Source organism: Aspergillus pseudoviridinutans, assembly GCF_018340605.1.
Source record: "Aspergillus pseudoviridinutans IFM 55266 DNA, scaffold_1, whole genome shotgun sequence".
NCBI lineage: Eukaryota > Fungi > Ascomycota > Eurotiomycetes > Eurotiales > Aspergillaceae > Aspergillus > Aspergillus pseudoviridinutans.
The window spans coordinates 1036210-1062845 of NW_025091281.1; the positions used below are offsets into that span (position 1 = coordinate 1036210).

The 26636-nt window shown below is 50.9% G+C and overlaps 9 protein-coding genes across 9 annotated transcripts; 7 read left to right on the plus strand and 2 right to left on the minus strand.

Annotated features, from left to right (window-relative positions):
- Nucleotides 1-1894: 1894 nt before the first annotated feature.
- On the plus strand, nt 1895-3300 carry Asppvi_000390 (S8 family peptidase; the record flags this gene model as incomplete). The annotated part of the gene is made up of 4 exons (XM_043296699.1): nt 1895-2218; nt 2276-2720; nt 2786-2874; nt 2947-3300. 4 exons carry the CDS (start codon nt 1895-1897, stop codon nt 3298-3300), a joined length of 1212 nt encoding a protein of 403 aa, XP_043152634.1.
- Nucleotides 3301-4058: 758 nt separating this feature from the next.
- Asppvi_000391 (putative MFS multidrug transporter) lies at nt 4059-5869 on the plus strand (the record flags this gene model as incomplete). Its single annotated transcript, XM_043296700.1, has 3 exons — nt 4059-4270; nt 4577-4906; nt 4966-5869. The coding sequence occupies 3 exons, from the start codon at nt 4059-4061 to the stop codon at nt 5867-5869; spliced, it is 1446 nt and encodes a 481-aa protein (XP_043152635.1).
- A 555-nt stretch (nt 5870-6424) lies between these two features.
- On the plus strand, nt 6425-8984 carry Asppvi_000392 (glutathione S-transferase family protein; the record flags this gene model as incomplete). Its single annotated transcript, XM_043296701.1, has 6 exons — nt 6425-7170; nt 7243-7822; nt 8047-8177; nt 8235-8412; nt 8477-8560; nt 8616-8984. 6 exons carry the CDS (start codon nt 6425-6427, stop codon nt 8982-8984), a joined length of 2088 nt encoding a protein of 695 aa, XP_043152636.1.
- Nucleotides 8985-9166: 182 nt separating this feature from the next.
- Asppvi_000393 (uncharacterized protein) lies at nt 9167-10169 on the minus strand (the record flags this gene model as incomplete). The annotated part of the gene is made up of 3 exons (XM_043296702.1): nt 9167-9824; nt 9888-10000; nt 10104-10169. The coding sequence occupies 3 exons, from the start codon at nt 10167-10169 to the stop codon at nt 9167-9169; spliced, it is 837 nt and encodes a 278-aa protein (XP_043152637.1).
- A 358-nt stretch (nt 10170-10527) lies between these two features.
- On the plus strand, nt 10528-11122 carry Asppvi_000394 (uncharacterized protein; the record flags this gene model as incomplete). The annotated part of the gene is made up of 3 exons (XM_043296703.1): nt 10528-10537; nt 10650-10982; nt 11070-11122. The coding sequence occupies 3 exons, from the start codon at nt 10528-10530 to the stop codon at nt 11120-11122; spliced, it is 396 nt and encodes a 131-aa protein (XP_043152638.1).
- A 1127-nt stretch (nt 11123-12249) lies between these two features.
- On the plus strand, nt 12250-14576 carry Asppvi_000395 (uncharacterized protein; the record flags this gene model as incomplete). Its single annotated transcript, XM_043296704.1, has 3 exons — nt 12250-12302; nt 12498-12865; nt 12937-14576. The coding sequence occupies 3 exons, from the start codon at nt 12250-12252 to the stop codon at nt 14574-14576; spliced, it is 2061 nt and encodes a 686-aa protein (XP_043152639.1).
- Nucleotides 14577-16749: 2173 nt separating this feature from the next.
- gldB (putative glycerol dehydrogenase (GldB)) lies at nt 16750-17780 on the minus strand (the record flags this gene model as incomplete). The annotated part of the gene is made up of 2 exons (XM_043296705.1): nt 16750-17319; nt 17373-17780. 2 exons carry the CDS (start codon nt 17778-17780, stop codon nt 16750-16752), a joined length of 978 nt encoding a protein of 325 aa, XP_043152640.1.
- Nucleotides 17781-19381: 1601 nt separating this feature from the next.
- On the plus strand, nt 19382-20818 carry Asppvi_000397 (phosphatidyl synthase; the record flags this gene model as incomplete). Its single annotated transcript, XM_043296706.1, has 1 exon — nt 19382-20818. One exon carries the CDS (start codon nt 19382-19384, stop codon nt 20816-20818), a length of 1437 nt encoding a protein of 478 aa, XP_043152641.1.
- A 2365-nt stretch (nt 20819-23183) lies between these two features.
- Nucleotides 23184-24221, plus strand: Asppvi_000398 (zinc-binding alcohol dehydrogenase family protein; the record flags this gene model as incomplete). The annotated part of the gene is made up of 1 exon (XM_043296707.1): nt 23184-24221. One exon carries the CDS (start codon nt 23184-23186, stop codon nt 24219-24221), a length of 1038 nt encoding a protein of 345 aa, XP_043152642.1.
- Nucleotides 24222-26636: the final 2415 nt, after the last annotated feature.

Genomic DNA, 26636 nt, shown 5'->3' on the forward strand with positions numbered 1-26636 from the left:
AGCCTTGTACATTAAAATAGGTCTTGGCCGCAGGGTAGCCCGGCGTTTTTTTCGCCAACGTTATTATCTGGTGTTTCTTCATCATTGATGGAAATGACAAATGCAAGGGTTCAACTGTAGTAGATGCCTTATCTTTGAGACATATGCATGTATACATGCATGTCGTCATCTCACAAGTATATGTGCATATTATTGCAACATATAAATGGTTTAATAATGCTAAGCCCCAACGGATTCCCGGTGGAACAGAACGTGCCAAGTCGGCATGCTGCGCTGAGACTCTTGGCCTTTCGTCCACAAGGCACCATCACCCCCATGATCCCACTCTTCAGCCGGACCTGGCCGACTGGACAGACCCTCTTATCAAGATCACGAGCTCAATGCAACTGGGATAAATCACCAGACATGCTAAGCTATTGGCCAAGCCGGAGAAGGCCCCCGCGAATCCTGATTGCCAGATGGGACTCCCTCGGCGCTCAGTGTCTCACAGAGTACCTACTCTATATCTCTGGAGTCCGGGCCCTGTATCTATCATCAATAATAATGATTGTCTTGCTGTTCCTAATCTATCTACGGTATGTTTCCTTAATGCCAAGGCCCAGGGCTCCTCGGACGCCCGCCGGCGAGTAGTGAATACCGGGATGTATCTAGGCTAGCCACAAAGGTCAAAGGAACTGCTTACGATCGCCAATTGCCAGTCTGCCATTATCACTAGCCGAGGCCATGTGGAGAGGGGAATTTGGTTGTCCCCTTCGTTCGACAGTTACCCCGAGCCCTGCTTGGCGTGCTCGAGTCAGCGTAAGAGTCACCTCGAGAGGTTCGAGTGTGTTGCCCTCGAACCATGACTGCATCAGGAGATCAGTACTACCACATGTGCGCACCTATGATATATGTGTACTACCATCGTCCATAAAGCGAGCCGACGAGATTGCCAGAGAAACAGTAAGCGTTGTACAGGGCTAATAACAAGGCTATCTGCTACAAGGCTACAAGCCAGCACCGCTGGCTGCTCGATTGGCGTTTACTAGGCCCCCAGTCTAATGCAAACGTTATTACGATCTGCAGCGCCATTAAGCATGCCATCATGTGCTTTTCCCCCTTTTGCCAATCTCATGCGACTGGGTCCCGTCTAGGAGGACCCTGGCAGGCCATTATCAGGCTGAGCGACCTAGTCAATATCCTTATCTCGAGTGCGTGCAGAAATGCCAAGGAGGAAATCGCGTGAGATTGCCAAGTATCCTGGTAGGGTCACATCCGGCTCTGCAGACAAGTCGCTTGACCCTTCCTCCCCGAAGCTTTGCCCTTGGGACGGACCTCAGTCAGCGCAACGGTGTGAGGAGTCACTGAGGAAGCCAAGAAAAGACATATTACCTTCCGTAAGGAGAATGCGGGCGCAAGAGGAATTCATGCCGCTATTTGCGCATCTAATGAGAGAATTCTCTTGTGCTCGGGGTGTTCTTGCACGAATCAGCGGCATCAGTGACTATTCACCGTGGTCAACGTCGTCTTTCTGATGACCCATCGATTTCTTGTCCTGGACTCGGTCATGTCGGACTGATGAAGATCTTATCCATCATCTGCATAGTTCATCTCACCTCATGCTCGCTACGTACACTATCTGGCTCTCCGACGGTGTGCGATGCAATGTTACCCTGTTAGTTCCCATTGCACTCTCCGGATCACTCCCCCGATTGTCTCCATCGTCGTCTCCCGGTGGTGACTGGGAGATCCGGAGGCGTGAAAATGGCGCAAGAGCAGAAGAACATGAACGGAACTCGAAAAGGGAAAGGTTATAAATACCTGTCTGTCCTCCAAAGATCTGTATTCATCAGACCATTCAGTCCAACATCTCCCAGCCTGATCCGGTATCCAGAGTCTCCTCTGTGTCTTCGCCATGCTTTCTATCAAACGCACTTTGCTGCTCCTCGGAGCTGTCCTGCCAGCCGTGTTTGGCGCGCCTGTCCAGGAAACTCGTCGTTCTGCTCAGAAGATTCCTGGCAAGTACATCGTGACCTTCAAGCCGGGCACCGATGCAGCTACCATTGAGTCTCACACTCTTTGGGCCACGGATCTCCACAAACGCAATCTGGAGCGTCGTGATGCCACCAGCGGCGATACTCCCGTCGGTATCGAGAAGAACTACAAGATCAAGGATTTCGCGGCCTACGCCGGCTCCTTCGATGCTGCTACCATCGAGGAAATCCGCAAGAGCGCAGATGTCAGTACTCCTCAGGACGCTACCACTTCATGAGATCAGTGACTTACAAGCCCACAGGTTGCCCATGTTGAGGAGGACCAAGTCTGGTACATTAACTCCCTAACCACTCAAAAGGGCGCCCCATGGGGTCTTGGCAGCATTTCCCACAAGGGACAAGCAAGCACCGACTACATCTACGACACCAGCGCTGGCGCTGGCACCTATGCCTACGTTGTCGACACTGGCATCAATGTCAACCACGTCGAGTTCGGTGGCCGCGCATCCCTGGCATACAACGCCGCTGGTGGCAACCATGTCGACAGCGTCGGCCATGGAACGCACGTTGCTGGTACCATTGGCGGCTCGACCTACGGAGTGGCCAAGAAGACCAACCTTCTGTCCGTCAAGGTCTTCCAGGGCGAGTCCTCTAGCACCTCGATCATTCTTGACGGTTTCAACTGGGCTGTCAACGACATTGTGAGCAAGGGTCGTACTACGAAGGCTGCAATCAACATGAGTCTAGGTAAGATGCACCGTCTTGCTCGTTCGACTAGATTGAAGGTAACGGCTGCTGATGGATAATGACAGGCGGTGGCTACTCTTATGCCTTCAACAACGCTGTCGAGAACGCCTTCCAAGAAGGTGTCCTTTCTGTGGTCGCTGCTGGAAACGAGAACGTATGTATCCCCGTCTTCGAAAACTTACATATGAACATTGCAAGTTTTAGTCAGACTAACATATCATGCCAGTCTGATGCTTCGGACACAAGCCCAGCCTCCGCTCCTAACGCTGTGACTGTTGCTGCGATCAGCAAGAGTAACGCGCGCGCTTCCTTCTCCAACTATGGTTCCGTTGTCGACATCTTCGCTCCCGGTCAGAATATCCTTTCCGCCTGGATTGGCTCCAACACTGCCACCAACACCATCTCTGGTACTTCCATGGCCACCCCTCATATTGTTGGCCTGTCCGTTTACTTGATGGGTCTCGAGAATCTCTCGGGTCCTGCTGCTGTGACCGCTCGCATCAAGCAGCTGGCCACCAATGGTGTCGTCACCGATACTCAGGGTAGCCCTAACAAGCTCGCTTACAATGGAAATGCTTAAGCTTATACCGAAGGGCCGATGGTTTACAGAGACTGCGCAGGGCGAGTCTTAACTGACGGATAATGATCGGGAGGGGTAAGCGAGCGCGGAGGATGCCCTCCGCAGGTTGATGAATCTATGAATCTTAAGTTATATAACAAAGCAATGGAATGATTTGCGTGATTGATATTCCACATTCTATGCAGACAAACTTTTCTTCGGCTTGATCTAATAACATGTGATGGGACGGGGGGAAATCACATTTCAACTATGTCGGCTAAAGTACGTTAAGCACCACCCGCCTGCGAGGTTTTCCGCTCCGGCTGACGCTCACATCCTCGTACATTAGACCTCAAGGATAGACCGGAAGATTGGTGATGACGAACAGTGTGACGAACATGCCAAGGAAATGGGTAGAGCATATCCAGCCGCGAGGAATGTTGATCGTGATGAACCTTCCGACCTTCCAAATGAAGCATGCTAATGGCCCGCACTGACACGACGAGAGCTGGGTATCCTTGCTCAGGACCCAATGAACAGCTCGATATCAATAGGCTATGGAATGCACATTGAGGAGCGCTTACCTCATGAGAAAGGTGTCGCATACCTCCCTAGAAGCCTGCTCTGAAGATAGCAACGTCCTGCTCCTATATGGTATCCCTGGCTCCGGTGCTCTGAAGCCCTTCAAATGTGTCTAGCTCTCATGGATGTATCTCGTTCACGAGATCCTTTGCACCTGAATCTCGAATTGGGTATTCCTATGACTTGATCTCTTCCTGATGCAGACCACTATCGCAATCTCCGAGGAGAAGCTGAGCCCGTTGAGCAACACGGACTCGCTACAATTCCATCTTTCCCAATATGGGCTAAAAATGACCACCGATGAGCTTTATGTGCAATGGGCAATAGGCAACCGTCGACACCCTCGGAATTGGGATGTCTCTCGGAAGGTCTATGATATCAGCCTCATCTTCTTCCTCGAATTTTTCACGTATGTGCCTGTCTGTCTGGGACAATGTGATCAGCGCTAATTTGAAGAGCGTATCAGAACAGCTGTTAGCACTTCTGGTGTATGTTCCTTCATGTCGGTATGAACTTATTTAACAGACCATCGACTTATACCGATCATTTACCTAGTCAACCGCCGCCGGGGTTGCAGCTGCAGAATATGGCTTGGAGAAGACCAGATCCATCTTCATATTCGTATCAGTGTTCGTTACCTACCTCGCCTCTGGGTCATTCCAAGCAATTTGTGACAGTGGATGTGCGGGCGGGTGTCATTATTGACGCGCAATAGGTATCTTCTCGGGCAAGCATTCGGTGGTATCATCTTCCCGCCCTACTCTGAAGCTTTCGGACGCAAGAAGCTGTACATCATCAGCACTGCGTTGTACAGCGTCAGCTGTCTCGTCGTAGCCGCCGTTCCTTCACTTTCTGGTGCGATTGTGGGCCGCTTCGTCAGTGGATTTTTATCGGCGATTCCCACCACTGTGGTAATAGGCAGTATAGAGGATATGTTCAACGCTCGCGACCGAGTTTGGATGGTATGTATCTGGGCCGTAACAAGCAACTTGGGTCTCATCGTGGGGCCAATTTTGAGCATCTACATAGTGGCAGATCTGGACTGGTAAGCGTTGCTTGACGATTGATGGCCCGGAAGAGCTGCTGACGGACTGGCTTCTAAAGGCATTGGCTATATTACATGGCAGCCATTGTAACAGGTCTCCTTACCTTCATCCTCCTCACCATCCGAGAATCCCGCCCATCGCTTTTGCTGGCAAGAGAAGTTGCACAGCTCCGCAAGGCGACAAAGGTCGAGTCGCTGGAAGGAGCGAATCCAGATCATACACCGGATCTGCATAGCTTTGCGCGGCTTGCCCTATCTCGGCCTGTACTTCTTTTCTTCACCGAACCTATCGTGTTCATAGTGTCTTTGATAAGCGCAATCTCAATTGCACTGGTTTATCTTTTCACGGAAGCATTGCCTCCCATCTATGAATCCTTTGGTTTCAGCCCCCGACAAGCCAGTCTACCCTTCATCGCTATCGGTGTTGGGCTTAGTCTCGGCTTGCTGACTCGCTACCTTGACCTGTACATCATCGACCAGCACCGGCGGCAGGGCCGCGTCCTCCTTCCCGAGCACAAGCTGCTTGGTTTATGGCTGGGAGCACCTATCCTCGCGGGCGGGCTATGGGTCTTTGCCTGGACCATTCCCCCCGGCGTGAAAGATTTGCATTGGAGCGTATCKGTGATTGCGCTGTTGTTGGTCGGATACTCGTTGACCGAGATAGACTATGTCCTTGGGGGTTATCTCACGGACAGCTATCTAAGCTACGCATCGAGCGGGTTCTCAGCACTCAGCTTCCTCCGATCAATCCTATCGGCTGTCTTTCCGTTAGTCTCGCCCCATCTGTTCTCGGCTCTAGGGGCAAATCTTGCTGTGACCGTGCTGGCGGCCATGGCAACTATCTTCTGCATTGTTCCGCCCCTGTTTACGCGATATGGCGAAAGGCTTCGGGCTCGGAGTGCGTTTGCCAAGCAGAGTTTGACCATGTATCGTCAGTATAGTGTTGACGAGAATGGATATTGACGTGTCGAGTCTTGAGGAGCATCGCTATTGGACGCCATTCAGCGAAATCGAGCACTGGACCTCAAGGCGGCAGGAGGAGACTGACATAGGTCAAACAAAGATTGCCTGGGAATTCTGTTTTGATATGACACAAATAACGCGGAGTTGTCCTGTTGATATGAACTGTCAATTGTAGAGCTGACTAGTTTGTTGGTCGGTTTCCATGTCACAATATCCGATAGTTGCTTTTTCTTTTTCGAGCTGTTTGATTTCACCGTGACAACAGATTCGATAGAGTCCCACAAAGGAGAAGTGGAATCAAAGCCATTGCGCAGCTTTTGGGGGAGGCATGTATAAATGTGGATTCATCCTCTGTGAGATGTCTTTAGCAATTTTGCAACAATATGATTCTCCGCTGTATTACCACCCTCCCACTAGACTAAGTGTACCAGCTCTCCACATCAACACGCCGCTTCAACTTCCCCACCAATTCCCCTTCCGCTCCTCCAAAAGCAGCACTCGACATGATCCAGACTCGCTGATCCCGCCTTCGTGCTTTGATGTTCCGCTCGAGAAATGGACGGCCCGGATCTTCAGCGATTCCGCGTCGACTCTCATACTTCTGATGGACAACCCCGGTCGCTGTCATCTCTCGCCGACGACGCGTCCGCTCTAGCTGCAACCCAACAGCAGCATCACCAGTCACACACACAACAGCTTGCAGATCCTCAGGACGCGCAGTCGCTTCAGCCTCTACAGTCTGCGCTTGAACACTCGGACCTCCATCTCCATCATCCGCAGGAGCAACGGCACCATCACAATGCGGTTCATCCGCTCAATAGACCAGCGTCTATGCGGCCGGCCCGGACTGGCGAGTCGGTTACTACCGAGCTGATATCCCCTCAGCAGTTCCACGAGAAGCTGCATACCTACCAGCAAACATCCCGAGAGCAGGCATTCCCGGGTAGCCTTTCGGATGGCCAGCAGATGCAATCCTGTTTAGCTCACGGCGATCAAGACGCACACCACGAGCAGGTCCTGTCGCAAGTACGTTCAGATCTTGCGGATACCGCCGTTGCGTGTAACGGTAATGGCGCCGACGATGATGCGCACATGCGCAACAGCGCCTTGCAGGTATCGCCATCCTTTCCGCATCATTTGCAGCTACAGCCGCAGAGCGACGGCTACTCTGTAGCCCCGGAGCTCTCGAAACAGGATGGTTGTCTGAAAGACATGAAACTGGTCCCTGATCCTCCGGACCTTGAATACTGGAGGGAAAAGCTATTCAACGTGGACGAGACGATCACATTGACTGAAGACCAGTACGTTCTACGCAGTCCCCTTCTTTCATTGAATCCCAAACGCACTTATCTAACCACTTGCCCTGCAACTAGATTCCGAACCTACTTCCCTCACGTCGACAACGTCTACTCCCACCGCTCCACACAACGCTACAAGCGCAAACCCTTTGTCTCCCACTACTGGGACTGCAGACTCAAAGGCCGCCCACCGGGAACCCCTAAATCCGACGACCCGAACAAGAAGAAGCGGAAACGCACCGCCCGACAACGAGACCTCTGCGACGTCAAGATCAAGATCACCGAATACTTTCCCGGGTACGGTGTGGCCGCTGTATCGGACTTTGCCGCGAACGGGCCCGAGGCATCCTTTCCTTCCTCAGAGTTTCTGCCCAGCGTGAACTCGTTGTTCCATGAGTCTGCTTTGGGACAGAGGAGGGACAGTCAGCCGTTTGGCGTGCTCACGCCGAATCCGACCTTACCTGAGGGTCATCCCGGAGCGAATGGTGAGAGATTCTTTACGATCCAGCGGGTCAATGGCAATGGTGCGAATGGGAAAAATGACGGCGTGGGCGGAGGCCATCGGCATACATTGGAAGAGAGCGACCGGGTCAAGAAAAATAGTGTTCAGCGCTATTTGTTGAAAGAGGCCAAGGAGAAGAAGAAGGCAGTCACAGTAAGTGTGCCATCTGTTTCTTTTTACTAGTTTTGAAGCTTGCGCTGTGGTGTTGGTGTATATGATTCCGCTATTTACGTCACTGCTGGATGCCGCATAAAATGACCTCCGGCTTCCCCGCTTGTCCTAGCTGCTACAACTGACACACATCCACGAGACGGTTGCTTGACTGAAAGACTTGCTTCGAATCATAAGTATATCTTGAGACTAACAAATTTTTTAAGACTAGAACGATGTCCTCCCAAAGTGAAGCCCAGCAAAAAAACTACCACACCAAAGCTACTGGCTTAGCGGCCTTAACCGCTATAAATCATTCCAACGAAGCAGAATTAAAACTGTTCGGAAGTTGCTTCTGGTATGTCTGAGCATCAAATCTTTCAGTCCAGTCCGAGCTAAACAAAGCATATTCTAGTCCTTTTGTACAACGCGTTTGGATAGCCTTGGAAATCAAGGGTATCCCATACCAATATATCGAAGTAGATCCATACCAAAAACCTCAATCTCTGTTGGAGGTGAACCCCAGAGGCCTGGTGCCAGCGTTGCGGCACGGTGATTGGGGATCGTATGAGAGTTCGGTTCTGCTCGAATATGTAGGTTTCAACCCACACTTCCTTTCCCACGGGGAGGCCGTCATCGCTTAACCAGGATCTGCAGCTCGAAGACTTGGACGTTGGTCTACCCCTTCTGCCGCCGGGCGATGCAAAGTTGCGAGCTCACTGTCGGCTCTGGACCGACCATGTAAGTATCGTGCGGTCCGGCATTAGTTTCCAGACTAGGTGCTGAATGGCCGCAGATAAATCGTCACATCGTGCCCAGCTTCTATAGAGTTCTCCAGGAACAGGAGGAACAAAAACAGACGGCGAATATGCAGGAGCTCCAAGACGGTCTCAAGACGCTAATCACGGCTGCCAATCCTGAAGGTCCATTTTTCCTGGGACCGAGCATCTCCTTTGTGGATGTTCAGATTGCCCCTTGGATCCTCCGACTAAGCCGGGTGCTCAAACCGTACCGTGGCTGGCCAGACCCCGAGCCTGGAAGCCGGTGGGCCGCATGGGTTAATGCGATTGAGGCCAATGAGCACGTCAAGGCGACAACTAGCTCTGACGAATTGTATCTTGACAGTTATGAGCGATATGCCCGTGAGTATATCTTCATGCCGTGACTGGCATAAGACTAACGTTCCCCCAGAAAATCGACCCAATACGTCGCAGGTCGCAAACGCAATCAACTCCGGAAGGGGGTTGCCATGATTTCTTCAGCGAGCAAGGAGTGGTTCTGTCACTAAAGACACATCCCGGCGCGAATGACTCAAGGCCCCGCCCCGGTCGTCTCGACGTGTTGTAATCAAGTGGCCCTCGCGCCTCTGTAGCCTGCTCTAAAACCACCTCGTCCACCGGCATCTGGGCCTCTAGGACTGCGAATGGGTTGCCGCGGAGATTGTGGCTGGTCATCCAATACCCGCTCGCCAGCTTGCTGTCTCTCCTTCTTCTGCACGTAGGTGGAATTAGGTTTGGAGGAATATCCGGGGTCAAAGAGCTGTTTTGACTTCGTCGAGGATGCAGAAGAGTCTCTCTTGTCTCTGTTGTTGTCTCTGCCATTACCGCGGTTCTTTCCCTTCCCTCTGCCGTCAAACTGTCTGGGAGGAGTAGCGCTTCGCGGTGATGATGCACCCGAAGTGGTCGCAGACGGACTCCCAAATAGTCTCTCTCGCACTTCCTCATATTTCCGTTGTTTTTCTTCCAGATTCTTCAGAGCAATGGCATGCCGTTCTTCTGGAGTCGGTTCTGGCCGTTTCTGGTCGTCATCTGAATCCTCCAGGCTATCATTGGTCGCCAAACCGAGCCGACTGATTCCCGCAGTCGCTGAAGAAACTCCGCTGGACGATGACTGGCGCGTCATCAATTGAGGCGTGCGGCTGAGTACAGTCACCGTTGGTTTGAAATCCTGCTTCAAAGGGACATCGGAACGAGCCTCTAGGTAGTGGAAAGTTTGCGGAGATTCACTATCACATAGTCAACACATAAATTTTCAATTGAGATTGATAGTAGAGGGTGTATGCACGCACGCTTCGGCCCATAGCTGCCGGTTGAACTCGGCCTGTTGCGCCCTGCGCTGCGCCTTCGTAACTTTCGAGGATACCTTCTTCTCTGGAGGAGGGGTTGGATCATCGGCTAATTTCTGTCCAGGAGAAATTTTCCGGTCAGATGGTTCTTAACGAGCGGACACATATGTAGAATGGTTCTGCAGGTAGATAACCTGTTATTGGAGCTAGAAGACATACATCTGCCTGTCTTTCCCAGTCATCTTCCCAAGCATCGGGGGAGTCAGCACTAGGCTTTGCGCTCATATTCACTCGGCGGGAATGGAGTTAGACTTGGATTGACCACCACACTAGGGATATAGGCGACAAGTCAAGGTCTAGTGGTGTAGAAGGGAGCAAAAAATGGGGAGAGAGACGCCAATTCAAATCCAACCCAATATGTCCATTGACAGCGGTCTTGTCTCGACGGTTGTTGCGTGCGAAAAAGAATAGTGAGCAGCAGCGGGGAAAGCCAGCGAAGACGGGAAAATCATTGTTGCTTGATTAGTTAAACTGCGGCGGAGCTCAGGCGTCTCGACTCCGCCGGGATCTGCATCTATAACCAACGATCACCGTCTGTTTGCCAGCTCATATTCGTTTGTCGTGCTTCTGGAAATAAATTACGATGCCGACTGGTAAGTTCTATGCTCAGATGCTTTCCCCACTAGCCCTTTCACGTTTTACCCTACGCCTCCGCGCCCAGTACGTCTCAATAGCTGCATGACTCGCTTTACTAACGAAGCTCAGATCTGGACGGCGACTCCCAAATGGCCTCATCCCCCGAATCTTCTACCGACTCGCCAGCCGGCTCCCGCACGCCTACGAACAATAATAGTCTCAATGACTCCACGCCAGGATTTGCTGGCGCTTCCGAACTCTCCCCGCCAGGCTCGCAGACACAAAACTTCTCTGAAGCTACGGAGAACAGACCTTCGGATTTCTCGTCACAGGTTGCTGGACAGCAGCAGCAACAACAGCAGCAGCAGCATAGGCAACCCGGGGCACGGTGGATGAACAAACGGGCCGAGGAGGAGTACCAGCGAGCGATGGAGTATATCGTTGATAAGGACTTTAATCTGGGTGGGTTGAATAGCCAATGCGTGCTTACTTACTGTCATGATTCCTCTGGTACTTGTCATTGAGGTCTATGACTAATAGTATGCCTAGATGAGTTCGGTGACCCTTTCGATGACCGAGACATGGAGGAGGAGGTATTCTAGGGTTTGCAGTTGAATCTACGGGGCCAGTTTATCTGTCTCTTGCTTAATGGGATTTAGAGACAGTAGTTTACGACCTTATGACTTATGCCTACCGGGGTATGGCCCAACTAGTGTCTTTTCTTGCTCTCCGCGATAATGGCTAACCAGTAAGCTAGAATTGAATGATATTCGCTATGCCTCTTCTTGGAACTTTTATTGCCATGTTACGCCCACTTCCGTCAGTTGACGTCGAGATCCTAAGTAGTCCCTTCGTTGGGTGAAAGCTATTGTTTGCCAGTGGTGTAATCAAGAAAACGTGTCCAAACTCAGGCTTGACGCTGTCGGAAAGGCTCGTTGACACCCAGATGTGATCCAGTAGATAAAGGCAGTCTTTTCCGGTCAATACAATACCTCATCCTGGCATTGCGAAAACAATGTCTCTTTGACTTAATTTCTTTCCAGCGATAAATAGTCATATCATGCGGAGTTGAAAGCCGAGCATCTCGCACAATGACAAGCCTTTTCCTGTCATGGATACGACGAGTGTAGGGCGTCGTAGCACAAAGTCAAGTAGATGGGACGACGGCCAGAGTCTCTTCAATCATAACAGTAGTGCTGATTATCCATTTTCTCAACAAGATCACGGTGTTGGAAGGAAAGCGTGCTGTGCTGCTGTTCGACTTGTCGATTGTCTTCCTGGGTGTATCAAGGCAAAGGACCACCTTTTTCTTCTTCACTACACATGAAGTGCAGGATGACCAAGTCGCCCACAGTATTGGATAGAAAGAGATATCCTAGATAATCCAGCGTCTCCAAGCGAGTTGTCCGTATGTATCTCTTAGTATATCTGATAAGTGGTTGGCACAGCAACGGCCCACCCACCGCCAATCAACACGTCCGTCCGGCTTAATTGTTAGGTCCCTAGTCTACCTTATTATTATGATTTCTTTCATCGGCCTTGACGCGTATTTGTATTGCTTAGGATAGATGGTTTTCTTTTCTATCAGCGTCGCATTTATGCTTCAATTATTAAGCTTGTATCCTATTATTGCAGTATTCTAGAAGCTTGAACCTCTACATTGCATTCCCCGTTGACATACAGTTGAGCTCCGTCACGGCATCAACATTCCTCGGGGCTCCAAGCAGCCATGGCCACCAGTCACGATCCAACCCTTCAATCGGGCTCTTTGTCGCGAGCATGGTGAGTTACTTCTTTTGTTCCGATTGACATTCCTGTAAATTATGATGGGTGCTTTGACCGGGGAAGCGCTAAGAATTCCCACTGCCCCTTTTTGCTTCCCTTTCCATTACTCCCAGAGACGAAGGTACGATCGCTGATACGATTGCGGCTGTGTGCGCCAATCGCGCGCACTTTCGCTGGGTTGAATTTTCACAGTCATCTTCAGAATCAGGACGAAAAGTTCAGTTTCACGCCCGTCAAGGCCACCGCCGCCCCTCGTCTATGGGACCGAAAACCGTCGAACGCGTTCCTTGGGCGTTCGAAGTCGCGCAAAGTCTGGAAACGCTTTCGTACCTCTTTTAACAGCATGAAAGCATTACAACGTCTCGTCGCTGCATCGCACGAGGACGTCGATGAAGATCTCTTCGCTGAAATCAACCTGTCCAGGAATCTAGGGTTCGTCCGCGGTGTCAAGCGACGGTGCTTTGGGTTGGAGGGCCCTGAGAGTCAATCGGACAGTACAGTTCTACGAGGGCGTTCGTTCCTTGAGACAAAATGGGAGACTGAAGCGACGGGGAGAAGACGTATGCATGCTCGCTTGATGTTTGGTTTAGCCAAGCTTAGCGACTACGAGACACGTGCTGATTGACTATAGGGAAACTGCCCACGAAGCATGCCGGCTTTACTGATCTTCAAACGGAGCCGATGGATATGGATGAAGAGGAGGAGGGAGGTCACGCTGTGGCTGACAAGGATGAGCCACGGGACGCGGCCACGTCAATCGCCGAACAGGACACGGACACATCCTTTGACTCGACCCCAGACACACCCACGGACTCGGTTCTTTTATCAGCGAATCTCCACACGCTACATGGCAAGTCCGTCAGTGCAGATCATTGCGTTGGAAACAACTACGGTTTCGAGATAAATGCCCCCGGCGAGGTCGCTCAACCTGACTCCGCACTTGACATCAGTGTAGCGAGTCTTCATACCAATATTGCCCCAGATGCAGCCGTGGATACATATATGACGGATGATCGACAAGATCTGTCAGTCTGGGCAGACTCCACAATCACAGCAGAAGTCACATCGGAGCAGGGTCTAAGTGTGCAACAAGAGTCCACTCTGGTGCGTTCGGCACTACGCAGCTCGCTGGGTGGGGAGGATGCCGAGTTGCTCAATAACTTCTTGTCCAAGGCCAAGGCAGCTCGCGCCGCCAAAGCCGCAGCTATGACTGCGCAGGATGTGGCCGCAGAACAGGCCTGCCAGGAAGTGAGCGACGTACCAACTCCACAGGCTCGACGGGCTCTGGAAGAGCTGGACGCCAATTCGCCCTCGCCATCGAAAGTCCAGCCATCTCCAGTCAAAGCGTCTGATCCTGCAGACGACCCTGATCGGGATGATCCACCACGGAAAAGCGTTGATGCCCGAGAGGACGAAAATCAAGCAGCCAGCCCGGTTCGTCGAAGTTCGAGGAACCGTGCTGCCAAAGTTCCACCTCAGACGACTACGCCCACTCTTCGTACCCTGACTCTTCGTCGCGCAAAGGGGACGGAGTTCGTCTTCCTGCAGCGCACAGAAGCCCAGGAGCTTGCACTGGCGACGCGTCGAAACACTCGTCACAACAAAGGAGATGCGGTCATGCCGAAATACGTGCTTCAGGCCTTGGCGGAACAATCGCAGAACGCCAGCCTCGATGTCGATGATGGCAAGGCTGCAGATCCTGGTCGGAAGCGCACAGTGGCCAAGAAATATGTGACATGGAACGAGCAGCGCCTTGTGCAGTACCAAGGGGAGGATAACAATGAGGGAGGGGAGCGGAAGCGCAATGACGTCGCTTCGAATCCGACGGTGAAGGGCACCGATAACAAGAAGGCAGCCAGTAATCGCAGCACCCGGTCCCAGACAGCTAAGACCAGTGGTGATGAAGAAGTGGCTGCATCAAATACTGCACCTGCTACTGCAGCTCCCAAGGCGCGGCGTGTCCGGCGGCTAGGAGTATCAAAAAGTAATTCCAGTCCTGTCGCGGCCACAGGCAACAAGAAGGTGTCCCTTCTCCCGACTCTCAGCACTAGCAACAGTGTTGAGAAGCGCAGAAAATTGATCCCCAGGCCTCCCAGCGCTGTCGCAACGGGTACTCCTGTTTCGAAAAAGATGCTACCTTGCGCCAACACCGACGATAGGAGCTCGTCCGACTCTACCAGCGGTAGCGCTCCGCGAATAAGATCCAAGAACATCCTCAAGGCACATGCTGGATCGACACCGATGCCGAGACGTATCCGTCCCCGCCCTTGATTGTGCACTTCAACTTCTATCGTTATCTTGTTTCCAATACTGATCCTCCTTTGGAGGTTGTACATAGCCTGGTCCGCCAGTCAGTTGATTACGGGATTTGCAAGGCGCATGGACTGGCGAATCCGGCGTTGTCGTATTGTGATTGTTATTGTTGCTGTCGACTTATCAGTGGGTAAGGCGTTATGTGTAAGAGCCACACCTTGTATGAGTTCATCTGCAGTGGTTTGTTGATCTGTTGATCTTCAGTCCTGCTTTCATGTGAATATTACCGCCATCACTTCGGTTTAGTTTCTGTCAAGGTGGTAAAAGGTCAATTCCAGCCAACCATATCAACTGTTTGTCATAACTCGACGATCTTTTTACAAGTATTGTATACCACTGAAGAATCTAGTTGACTACGTAGCTACCAACTGGGGGTGTGTTCATGGAGATCTCGCTTAGCCTTTGATAGTCCAGCGTAGTTTGTTTAGTGCGGGGGAGAAGAGATGCGTCGCATCGTCATTTGTTGGATCATGTTAATCACTATTATCGTATGCCGAGCATTACCGACTGTTGTCTCCGTAGATCCGACTCGTAGCAGGAGCAGGATGAACTGTGAGGTCGCTCAGGCTATCCAAGTGCTGCCTAATATAGGAATACAGGCAGCAAGTGGGCAAAGGTACGGTCAAACCAAGATGACGGCCCATGCTCTTGGCTGAATCTTATCATTAATATCCGTATCAGCAATTGACTTTCGGTAATTAGACAATACTTATGAGGAAGGTTTGCCCGCTGCAGATTGCATGCTTCTGATGCATCATAAGCCTTGCAGACCTTGGCGTATGTTCGAACGGGAGCATATCAACAACGGGTAAACTAACAGTACTGCATCTATACGAGAATAATCTCTCATTTTTCATCTTGATCCAACTCAGACGTACCGAGCTGGTTCTCTCTCTACAGAAAATCACTCAAGGGATGGGGTCAACCAGTCAAAGCTACCTGTGAGTACCTTTGTCTCGAGTATGGATTCAGGATGGACAAATCATTGTCCGGGACCATGTGGACCCATATGTTCCTGTTCATTAGGGGAAATGATACCCATATCCATATCCATATCAATTCCGTTGCTAACCTTGAGCTTGAGCCTATCAGTAGGATAGCTTATTCAGTGTTACCATTCAAAGGAGGTGTACGGAGTAAGTTAGGTGACAGCGGCGCCGTAGTAACAGTAAGGACCTCAGTGATCCACTTGGCCTATATCCTTAGCCCAATGAAGCTCGTATCTACGTCATGGCCTGCTCCCCGTCATTCCTCAAACGATCCTATCTACTTACTCCTAAGAGTAATGTTACTAGTGTAGGGCTACAGCCTTTATTGCTAAGGTAGGCATGTCTCAAGTCACTGACGGATCCACGGGCTAAACTCGGTTTTTCCCGTTCAGGAATCTCGGTGTTTAGGGCTTTTCCGTTTTTGCCCACCGGGCGTGGCTGAGTGCCCGGGATTTCCCGATCCTCGTTACTCGAGGCTGGTGACTGGCGGTGCATTGCATAGGCTACAGAGGATGATAATGTTTCAGACTCCAATTAGCTTTCGCAGTAGTAAATCTTAGGTAAATAAGGCTGGATATGCAGTTGGCTGCATTGGCTTGAACCCCTGACGGAGCTCTCTTGGATGTCCAAATCCGGCCAGGTGCTAATGTTACAATGGAGACAGCCGCATAGCATAGCGTCATACTGCGTGGCTAGTTCTTGACTTGGAGGACTGTCCTCCGAGTCATTATTGTATTACATTTACAACGACCTCTTGATACTGCATGCAGTTACATCGACGCTGCAGCCTGTAGGATGCTCGGCATCCCATTGGATTTACGGCTGCATTTTGAGTTGAAGAGTTTTCAAGCAATTTCGGGATGGATTTGACATGAGGTGCTATTAGTGGTTGGTGACATCTTGGCGCATTTTATTATTATACGAAGTACTTTGCAGTTTCATTTATTTTGTCTACTGTACTCCAACAGTACCTACTTTGTAGAGTGTACTGGTAGATACTACTAGTCAGGACGAAGATATGTAACCAGCTAATCCAGCTAGCTTATTGGATTGTTTCAGATGTAGCTATGTACCGTGTCAACAATCATGATATTCGTCCCGACATTAAATGGTTTTCTATGACCCGCATAAAGCGAAACCAATTAAGCAGACATCTGCTTGGCCGTCTCCTCGGGCCACACATCGTAACCAAAAGTATCCTTCATGTTGACGAACCGGAAATGACGGCCCTCGGCGACCTTGTTGACCGCCTCAAAGTCGGCATCCGACAGCTCAATGCTCTTGAAGTTGGACTCGATACGAGCCGGGTTCGAGCTCTTGGGCAGCACAACGTAGCCGCGGCGCAGACCCCAGGCAATCAGCACCTGGGCCAGGGTGTTGCCGCCCTTCTTGGCGATCTCGTTCAGGGTCGGGTTCTCGCTGACGCGCTCGCCGGTGGTGGGGACCTGGTTCTGGGAGCCCAATGGCGAGTAGGCCTCGGGCAGGATATCGTGCTTGAAGCAGTACTGAACGAGCTCCTCGTTGGGCAGGAAGGGGTGAATCTCGATCTGGTTGACGTGAGGCTTGACCTTGGCGATCTTGAGCAGCTGCTCGAGCCCTTCGATGGTCCAGTTCGAGACACCAATGGCCCTGGCCTTGCCGTCCTCGTAGAGCTTCTCCATTGCCCTCCATGTGGGCTCGGGGTTCTTCGTGAGATCTTCCAGGATGACGTACTATTTGTTTGCTAGTTAGTAAGGGTTCAAGCCGAGATACTGGGACAAATTACCTTTCCATCAGGACCGATCTTGGGCTTCTCCTGCGTCTCCTTCTCCGCAGCAATGGGCCAGTGGACTAGGAAGAGGTCCACGTAGTCGACCTTGAGCTTCTTCAGGGAGTTCTCAAGCGACCAGATGACATCGTCGTAACGGTGCAGGTGGTTCCAGACCTTGGTGCAGATGAAGATATCCTCGCGCTTGACCGAGGGGTTCTCCTTGAGGAAGTCTTGGATGGCATCACCGACCTCGTCCTCGTTCTGGTAGAACCAGGCGCAATCCAAGTGTCTGTATCCGGTCTTGAGAGCACAAGTGACAGCATTGTAGGTCTCGCCTTTGGCACCCTCGCTGGCGAAGGTTCCGAAACCGACGGCGGGGATCTTAACGCCGTTGCTGAGAGTAAAAGTGACACCGGCCGACATTTTGCAGAGAGATAGAGGCGCAATTGAGGTAGTTGAGGTAGAAGAATTTGAGGATAATGAAGAATGGAAAACTGATCAAAAGAAACAAGATGTTCAGGGGTATTGGAATGGATGACGGTTAGGTGGGAGAGGGGAGGAATTATTGGGTGGTTTTGAGACGGAGGGGTAGCAGTGCAGTAAGAAGAAGCTTAGGTGGGGTTGCAGAAGACGACCGAAGGCGGCAACCTGGGATGACGATGATGATGATGCTGCTTTTCTCCCCTTAAGATTCTTATGATTCCTTTTTTTAATCTACAGAATCTTCTATCCTAAGTATCAATTCCTGTTTGTTGCAGCTTAAAGGAGATAAGCAACAAACATCCTTGACTGCACATCTTCTTCACTAGAACTGCCTCTATTCTTCTGCACTCAATTGCTGATGATGGTGAATAATACCTAAACGCTACTCTGAATCTCCCCAATATTTTAAAGAATTATTTCCCAAAAGTCAATTCACCATTACTACTGCGTGTCTTTCTCTTCTCCCCTTAGTGATGTGATGCCCCACCAAGACACACTGTCCCTCAGCAATGACATCATATCTGCCTAGATGCAACCAGCAAATCAAAAGGACGAAACAGCGCGAGCGTTTGACCCGCCGCCGCCCGCTCGATCGTCATCGGCTCCATCGATCTCTGGATATTCCATGGGTGGAAAACCCTGAACAGCCAATCAATAGCGAGTTTGAGTGGGTTCCTGTCCACTCAGCGTGCAGATTGGCCTCATGCTGGCTGAGAGGATCATTTCTTGGGTGGTTCGTCTGGTAATGAAATTTCCAACTTGAGCCCTTATCAGCCAATGGGTGGGTGCGAGTGTCAGTGATGCCACCTTCGGCCACTCAGTCCCCGCCCCGCCCTCTTTCCATACTTTCAGGTTGATGAATAATTTCCTGATAATGTTACAGACCGTATCAAACAGGGTCTACCTTCTATAATGAAACCTAAATACCTCCTTTTGGAATACGCAGTACAGCCCAAGTACCAAGAGACCCACGGCAATCCTGCCTGTCGGGGCTGAAAAGGGTTTAGCCAGCCCGAAGCCGGCTCCGCCGTACCCGCTGGGCGTATCACTATTCCCTGGTACCATCCATTATTGGAAACAATTACAGCGTAGTCCATCCCGCAATCATTGCTGCTACCATGATACCATCCCATTTCCCAGATACCTAAAACGATGATGACGATAATTCCTAGGAATGATGATACGCCTGAGTGGAGCCTGATTTTCTCATTATGCTGCGGCGTTGGATAGAGAGAAAGACAGTAACAGTGGAATGGTTGACCGCCACTGGTTCTGGTAAACCATGTTCAGGTTAATAAATACCTGATCTCCTTCATTATCACCTTGACTTTTCTTCATTCACCTTTTTCCCTTCATCCAATCCTTCCTTATCTTCTCGGGAAGCCGTTTAGTGAATCCTTCAAACAACACTGATCCGGCCCGCCCTCCCCATATAAGAGTGATATCATCTTTCCTTCTCTTATTACCCACTCATCTCCCTCCTACGTTACTCTACCTTACTCTACAGCTACATACTCTTTCAACTCTCATCTACCATCACCATGCCTCGCTTCGACGATGCTGACTTTGGCGTCGAGCCCGCTCCTCCCGGTGCTCGTTCGCCCAGAGACCCCCGTGGCAGTGCTTCGGGCTCTCTTCCCATCCCCAACGAGGCTGGCAACACTGTCGAGATCCCTGCCACCAGAAGCTCCATCAGTGATGCCGCTCAGTTCATGCACAACCTGAGCTTGTCTCCCTCGATGCGGGATCGTCGGGGTTCTCGCAACTCTTTCGGCACTTCCCTCCCCATTCCCAGATCCCCTCGTGTGTCTCGCCTATCTTCTGTTCGCATGGCCGACGCCGCCTCTGTCTCTCGTGACCTCCTGGCCTCTCAGGTACAGGATATGTCCAAGGAGAAGGTCGCTGCCGCTAAGAACATGGCGTTCGCTTTCGACATCGATGGTGTCTTGGCTCACGGCAACCACGCCATCCCCCAAGCCAAGGAGGCCCTTAAGATGCTGAATGGTGACAACGAGTTGGGCATCAAGATCCCCTACATCCTCCTGACCAACGGTGGTGGTAAGACCGAAGCCGCCCGTTGCGAGCAGCTGTCCGAGATCCTGGAGGTGCCTATCTCGACCGACCAGTTCATCCAGTCTCATACTCCAATGCAGGCATTGTCCGAGTACTACGAAACTGTTCTCGTCTTGGGTGGCGAGGGTCAGAAGATTCGTGAGGTGGCCGAGAACTACGGCTTCAAGAACGTTGTTCACCCCAAGGATATCCTTGCTTGGGACCCCACCGTCTCCCCCTGGCGCACATTCACCGAGGAGGACCGCGCCGAGGCCAAGCCCCGCGACTTCTCCAAGATCAAGTTCGATGCCATTCTCGTCTTTGCCGACTCTCGCGACTACGCCACCGACATGCAGCTGATCATCGATCTGTTGCTGGCCGAGGACGGCAAGATGCTGACCCGCGCCAAGGACCCGGTCTCCTCCCGCATCCCCATCTACTTCTCCCAGGGTGACTTGCTTATGCCTACCGACCACAAGGGTCCTCCTCGGTTGACTCAGGGTTGCTTCCGTATTGCCATCGAGGCGCAGTACAAGGCTCTGACCGGTGTTGACCTGGAGCGAGTTGTCTACGGCAAGCCCGAACGCGCCACCTACACCTACGCCGACGAGGTGCTCAAGTCCTGGATGGAGCAGATTCACAACGAGAACCGTCTGCCCAAGAACATCTACATGATTGGTGACAACCCGCAGTCGGACATTGTCGGCGGCAACATGTACGGCTGGAACACCTGCCTGGTGCGCACCGGTGTCTTCCAGGGCGGCGAGAACGACGAGAACAACCCGGCCAACTTTGGTGTCTTCCCCAACGTGCTGGAGGCCGTCAAGGCTGCCGTCCGCAAGGAGCTTGGCCAGGAGTTCAAGTTCAAGTGGAACCCCAAGGTCAACCCTGTCACCCACGGCGATGGCTCTTCCGCTGTCGAATAAATCATTGACTTTGGCACTACAACTACTGACAAATGATCTGAAAACAGGGAAAAGTGGCTGAAGAATGGGGTTGAGCTTTATTCTGGGCGTCTGGTTTACTGTCTGTTCATTGATTTACGGTCATCATTATCATGTTGATCTAGACGATTTTGCATCTTGGGTTTTATGGGCTAGGACTACTGATATCCATCGGCGCTTGTCTGGATGCCATCCGGCAAGTCGACCACTGCTACAACTGGTTACAATTGATTTTCTTTTGCTTGCAAATAGACCTCTTTCGATTTGCGTCATGAATAGAGTTTTCTAGTTCTTTGCATTGAAGTCATGCGGTCATCGTTGACGCCATACTGACGAGTATATMTGTTCAACCAACTTTGTCCAATCAAGGTTACCCGCAAAAGGTAAACAAGCCAATTTCTCCGAGATTCATCCTAATACGGAGAATTAAAGAGGTACTGTTAGTACCTCTCAACTAAGTGGCAAAAGTGACTCGGCAGCGACCGAGTTATCTGTCAGGGACAAACAAATAATAAAAAAGGAACTTTCTAGACCGTAGATCTATCTACCTACATGTACACAAGCAGAGCAGGGTTTGCTGTTGACACAATCATGAGCCGGGTATTGCCTCCAACGTGGCAGTGGCAATGGCAAGGAATGGCAACCACAATGGCAACCGCAGGCGACGTATTGTTATTAGAGTAGAGAGTTGACACCAATGCAGACTAAACTAGACTGCAGCCACGACGCAAGCCCAGCCGGCTTCTATCCGGTCGGAATGGTGGCTTTTCGCTTGCAGGGATTTAATATGATTTATGATTTATGATTTCTAGGGTGTGTGGCGATCTCTTACGAAGTACCTAGTTTCCTGTCGTAGTACGACACGAATGGACGGAGTAAGATTGTTTTACCTGTCGGAGATATCATTGCCGAGCATGTCTTAGATACTGTAAAGTACGTACAACAGGGGATGCGTATACGGACTACGTTCGGTGTATATCCGGCTCCGCTAACAGTCGATGGCGTTGCTCGTTTAGGCGCTGAAGAAATTCAGCCACCAGGATGATGCTCTGATGGCTACGATACGCGGACATGAGCAAGATACTCCATACTTTGCTAAAACTCGACCAGCTGAAAAGTTGTCTACCTCAATGGACCGGACCCTCCGTGCCAATTGTTGATATCAGGATAGGCAGATGTCCGTCAGCATGGGAATCATCCGTGTCAAGTGGTTACTTGTGGTGAGAGTGATTGCCGGCCCGTCGTTGATACGATTTATGACGGTCCGTCAGGTGAAGAGTAACACGGCGCTGCAAAGATCATACGTCTCGGTTCTTAGCTAGGATCTGGCTCCTGGCACGGCCCTGGCGCGGGAATCTCTGGATAAGTACAGCGTCTCGTCCCGCTTACGCTGGGAGACATCCCTTGCCGTCGCCGTATCCCTTGGATAGTGCAGAATTAATGAATTACACTCCTCTTGGACATTGACCTTGCTGGTCCAAGAAGAATTGCTCATACTGGTAACGGAAGAGCAGATGGACCAGCTTTGTCTGGCCAGCAGTCGCGCAAGGTGTCAGTGAGGTTCCTCGCTAGCTGGACGTGTGGCTCGAACATATGACTGATTCTGCTCATGGACAACGTAGCATGCAGGATGATTGTTACGCCACTAATCATCTTGTCATAGATTCACGGGGCCGCCGCAGGTTGTGTTGGCAACCATAGTGAGAGAATCGATATGGAATTCACCGAGAGCTCTCCGTGGCATGTCGAGTCCATGTGCAGATCGTGTACAACTTCTCCGCACGTGAGGAACTGACAATTGTGTCTGGTGCCAGAGCACTCTGCCTAGTTAATGCGGTGACGGGAGACCAAGCTTCTTTTGAGTCTGCTGGGTGGCGTCTTCCGAAGGCTTGTCCTATTTAGTCTGATATCGGAGATCCACATTGATCTAGTGCCATCAGGATTATCAAGCTCGATTGATCGTTGGACAATAAGAAGACCAGAAGTGAAGCCATCAAACGAGTAATTTGATTGCAGAATGGCAGTGTACCCGGCCGTATCCCTATTAGTCAGGTCCCAGAGTGTTGCAACCGCCAACTAATGGTCACCATCGCAATGAGCTCATGCTGACAACCTTCGTCTGTCAAGTTGCAGTCATCGGCTACGAGAGCAATATCATCGAACTGTCAGAATACGCCGACCGAAGGCCCCAAAATGATGGTCATCCCGCAACTTAAGGGACAGACCGCCCCATGCTTTGGCTTCCAGGCTTTCCAGACTCCAAGGCTTTGACATTCAGTCAGTCAGACCAACTTTGATCATCCCTCATTTGTTACTGTCTTTTATCCGCTTCTCGTCATCTCACAGAATGCATCCAACAAATACCGCCGCATGGCAGATTGCCGAAAAGGCCAAGCCTCTTGAGGTCAGGCCCGCCGCCTACACCCCTCCCAAGGAGAATGAGATCGTTGTCAAGAATAGCGCCATCGGCCTGAATCCCGTCGACTATCTCCGCCAGGAGCAGGGGGCCGCGCTGTTCTCCTGGATCACCTATCCCACCATCATGGGCACTGACGTGGCGGGTGAGGTCGTCGGGGTGGGCTCCGGCGCCGCAGCGGCACGCTTCAAGCCTGGCGACCGCGTGCTGGGCTTGGGTAGCGAGCTCAAGGACAACAATCCTGCTGAGGGCGCGTTCCAACACTACACGGTCATCCCGGTGCAGGTGGCGTCTCCGATCCCCTCGGGCCTGCCGTACGAAAACGCCGCCGTCATTCCCCTGGGCATATCGACGGCGAGTTGTGGGTTGTTTCAGAAGGATTACCTGGCGCTGCGGTTACCCACGAGTCCGCGGGTTGCGTCGAGTGGCCAGCTCGTGCTGATTTGGAGCGGCTCGTCAAGCGTCGGCAGCAACGCTATCCAGCTGGCTGCTGCAGCGGGCTACGAGGTCGTCACCACAGCATCGGCGAAGAACTTTGAGTACGTCAGGTCTCTCGGTGCTAGTCATGTTTTCGACTATCGCAGCCCGACTCTCGTCGACGATATCAGTAAGGTCTACGACGGCAAAATGGGAGTTGGTGCGCTGGCTATCGGCACGGAGGCGGCAGGCCCTTGCTGTGAGATCCTTTCCAAGGTCAACTCGCGCAAGTTTGTGTCCTTGACCAATCCCCCAAGTGGTGCATTGCCGGAGAGTATCGAGTCCAAGTTTGTGTTTGGAGCTGCTGTCAAGGATAATGAGGTTGGACCAGCCATCTTTGAGGCTTTTCTTCCCAAGGCATTGGCAGCAGGTGAATTCAAGCCTGCCCCGACTGCCGAGGTGGTGGGTAAGGGATTGGGATCGATTCAGGAGGGACTCGATCAGGTGAAGAAGGGTGCGTCAGCCAAGAAGTATGTCATCAGTCTGCAGTAGAGCTCTTAGGTTGTTAGTTGTGCTTTTTCGTCGTTCGATTCATGTTTTAGAGTGCTGGCTTAGAGGTAACACAACCGGGGACTCTTTTTTGTCAGGTATTGGGAACAGATCGCACGAAGAAGACAGGATGTTTCTAGGTCAGAACAGACCCAACAGTTGCTACTGGGCGCAGTTCTATATTATTCCTCGTGAATGGCCCCGCAGGACTGCCTGTAATTCCTACGGAAGCTCGAGACCATTCAAGGCCGCAGCTCAAGCAGAAGCGCGTAGGCACTTCCTCCCTAAAAGTTCGATCATTTGATCGTGATAGTACTGATGTTTCAGAAATCGAATGAGGTCCTCTAATATGGACTGACTCAGCATATCGAAGGAGTGTTTCTCCTTCATCTGGAGGCGAGACTCAGGGTCCGACATTTCGATTTCGAGGGTGCATAATTGTTGCAGCCAGTCAGACATAATCGTAGACTGGGGTGATCTTCCCTGGTTATGCGCCAGTAGCAATGAAACCCTTGTCTTCCCTAGACCTACTGGACTAGTTAACCCGGCGACTGCACTAGCTGCATATCATGGAACCACTACCCATCGGTAGATGCAGTGTGTATGACATAGCGGACTGATCCAAGGAATCAAGGGGTTCCGACCAAGAATGAAAGGGTCTAGGCAAGTGAACTCCGTGCTCCTTAGGAATATGGGATAGACAGACTAGCGGACGGAGTAGATAGTTCAAGTCTTGGCTGGATGATCCTCCTTGGCATTTTCTTCCTGAGCGGACAGAGAGGTAATGTTGACGGCGAAGGGATGGTTAACCGGTCTAGACATGCATGCTGAATGCTAATTTGATGATCAACATACCATAGTCAGGAGTTGGAAGAAGAAGATCATCATCCAAACCCCGAGAAATTGGATATGTTGCAGCTGCCGAGGACGACGGACTGTAAGGGAAAGGAAACGCCGAAGGAGATCAGGTCATGTGGTACGTCTTTGAGAGGACAAGGACGGACTAGGGAACGGAGTCCGTAGGCAGGACTATCTAGACTAGTGAGCATTAAGTCCAGCCATTGTGCAATAATAGTCCACGTATTTGAGCCAAGCATTAGTATTGTTTTGCTGGACCGAGTCGAACCATTTTCTGGTCGGAGATCTGTTGCCAGTTGGTTGGAGTTGGGGATCCTTGATATCCGGGTTTGCTATAGAAGACGGTCAGGTGATGACTATTGCAGAGCCAGGGGATTTGGATTGCTAATAGAAAGGTCAAGTGACAAATCAGAGACAGCTCATCATGATCCGCTGATGTTCCTGTAAATGTAAGTGTCAGACCTCCGCATGATCAATCATCATCCTGAGAATGCTTGACGGAACGACGAATGACAGATCAAGCTGAGAGAGCTAGTGTGGAAGCTAAGCATAACTGTTAGGTAAGGCAAAACAGGGGGCGCAGGTTTAGTTTTGGAGAACGTGGCTGGATCTGGGGTACTCTAGACTAGTCAGTAGTGCTCAGTACTCGGCAGTACGGTACATTCTCTGGTCTATGGATTCCTGACAGACGACGGATTTGCCTCTTCGTTTTGTGTATCCATGTCAAGAAAATTACTGATTAATGTTTGGTTGACTTGTTGAAGAAGACAATAGATCATCTATTCAAGTTGTCTATCTATCTGCAGGATAACACAAGTGTTTAGAGCCGTGTATAAAATGATTATGTAATTATGTTCCCACCAAAGCGCTAATAATGCGCTAGCAGAGCGTTCGCATTATGTCATAAAATGCTTGCGGCGATCCCAAAGAAGATTAGCCAAGAAATGGGCCATGGTAGATTCAATAATAACATCCCTAAGGTATCTGCAATAATGGACAGACAAGCATTATCATCCCCTGTATACTTTACTTATAAGCTATCAAACATACCGACACTCAGGGATGGTTTTCTACCTCATCCATGTTGAGGCTGTCGTGATTTATGACGCAATATTTTCATCGCAGGGAAATGAGCTATTCCCAAGTGATACTAGCGCTCACCGCCGGCGTCCGATTGATAAATTTTAATTCCAGATTTAGAGCATTTTAGAGGCAGGAGAAAAAGAAAAGAAGGGCAAGAATGACGATCATTGCAACGTCCAGTTCTTCTTAAGTACGACGTACGGAGTACTATCAAGACGACTATCAATTACCTACCATCAACAAAAGAAACATGTCCACATACCCCGTACTTTGTTTGCCGCATTCATCATGGCCAATTCGCCCCATGTGGCCGCATCTTGCCTTTTCCATGGCGCCCAGCCGGGTGGTTCTCATTCTTTCTGTGTCTCTTGATCTCTGTCATGCTCTTTTTTTTGCCGCCTCCGCTTTGCTGTCACTTTTTTCGAGAAAGTTTTTATTTAGAAGCTGTACCGTACTACCTAGGTAGGATCAATAGCA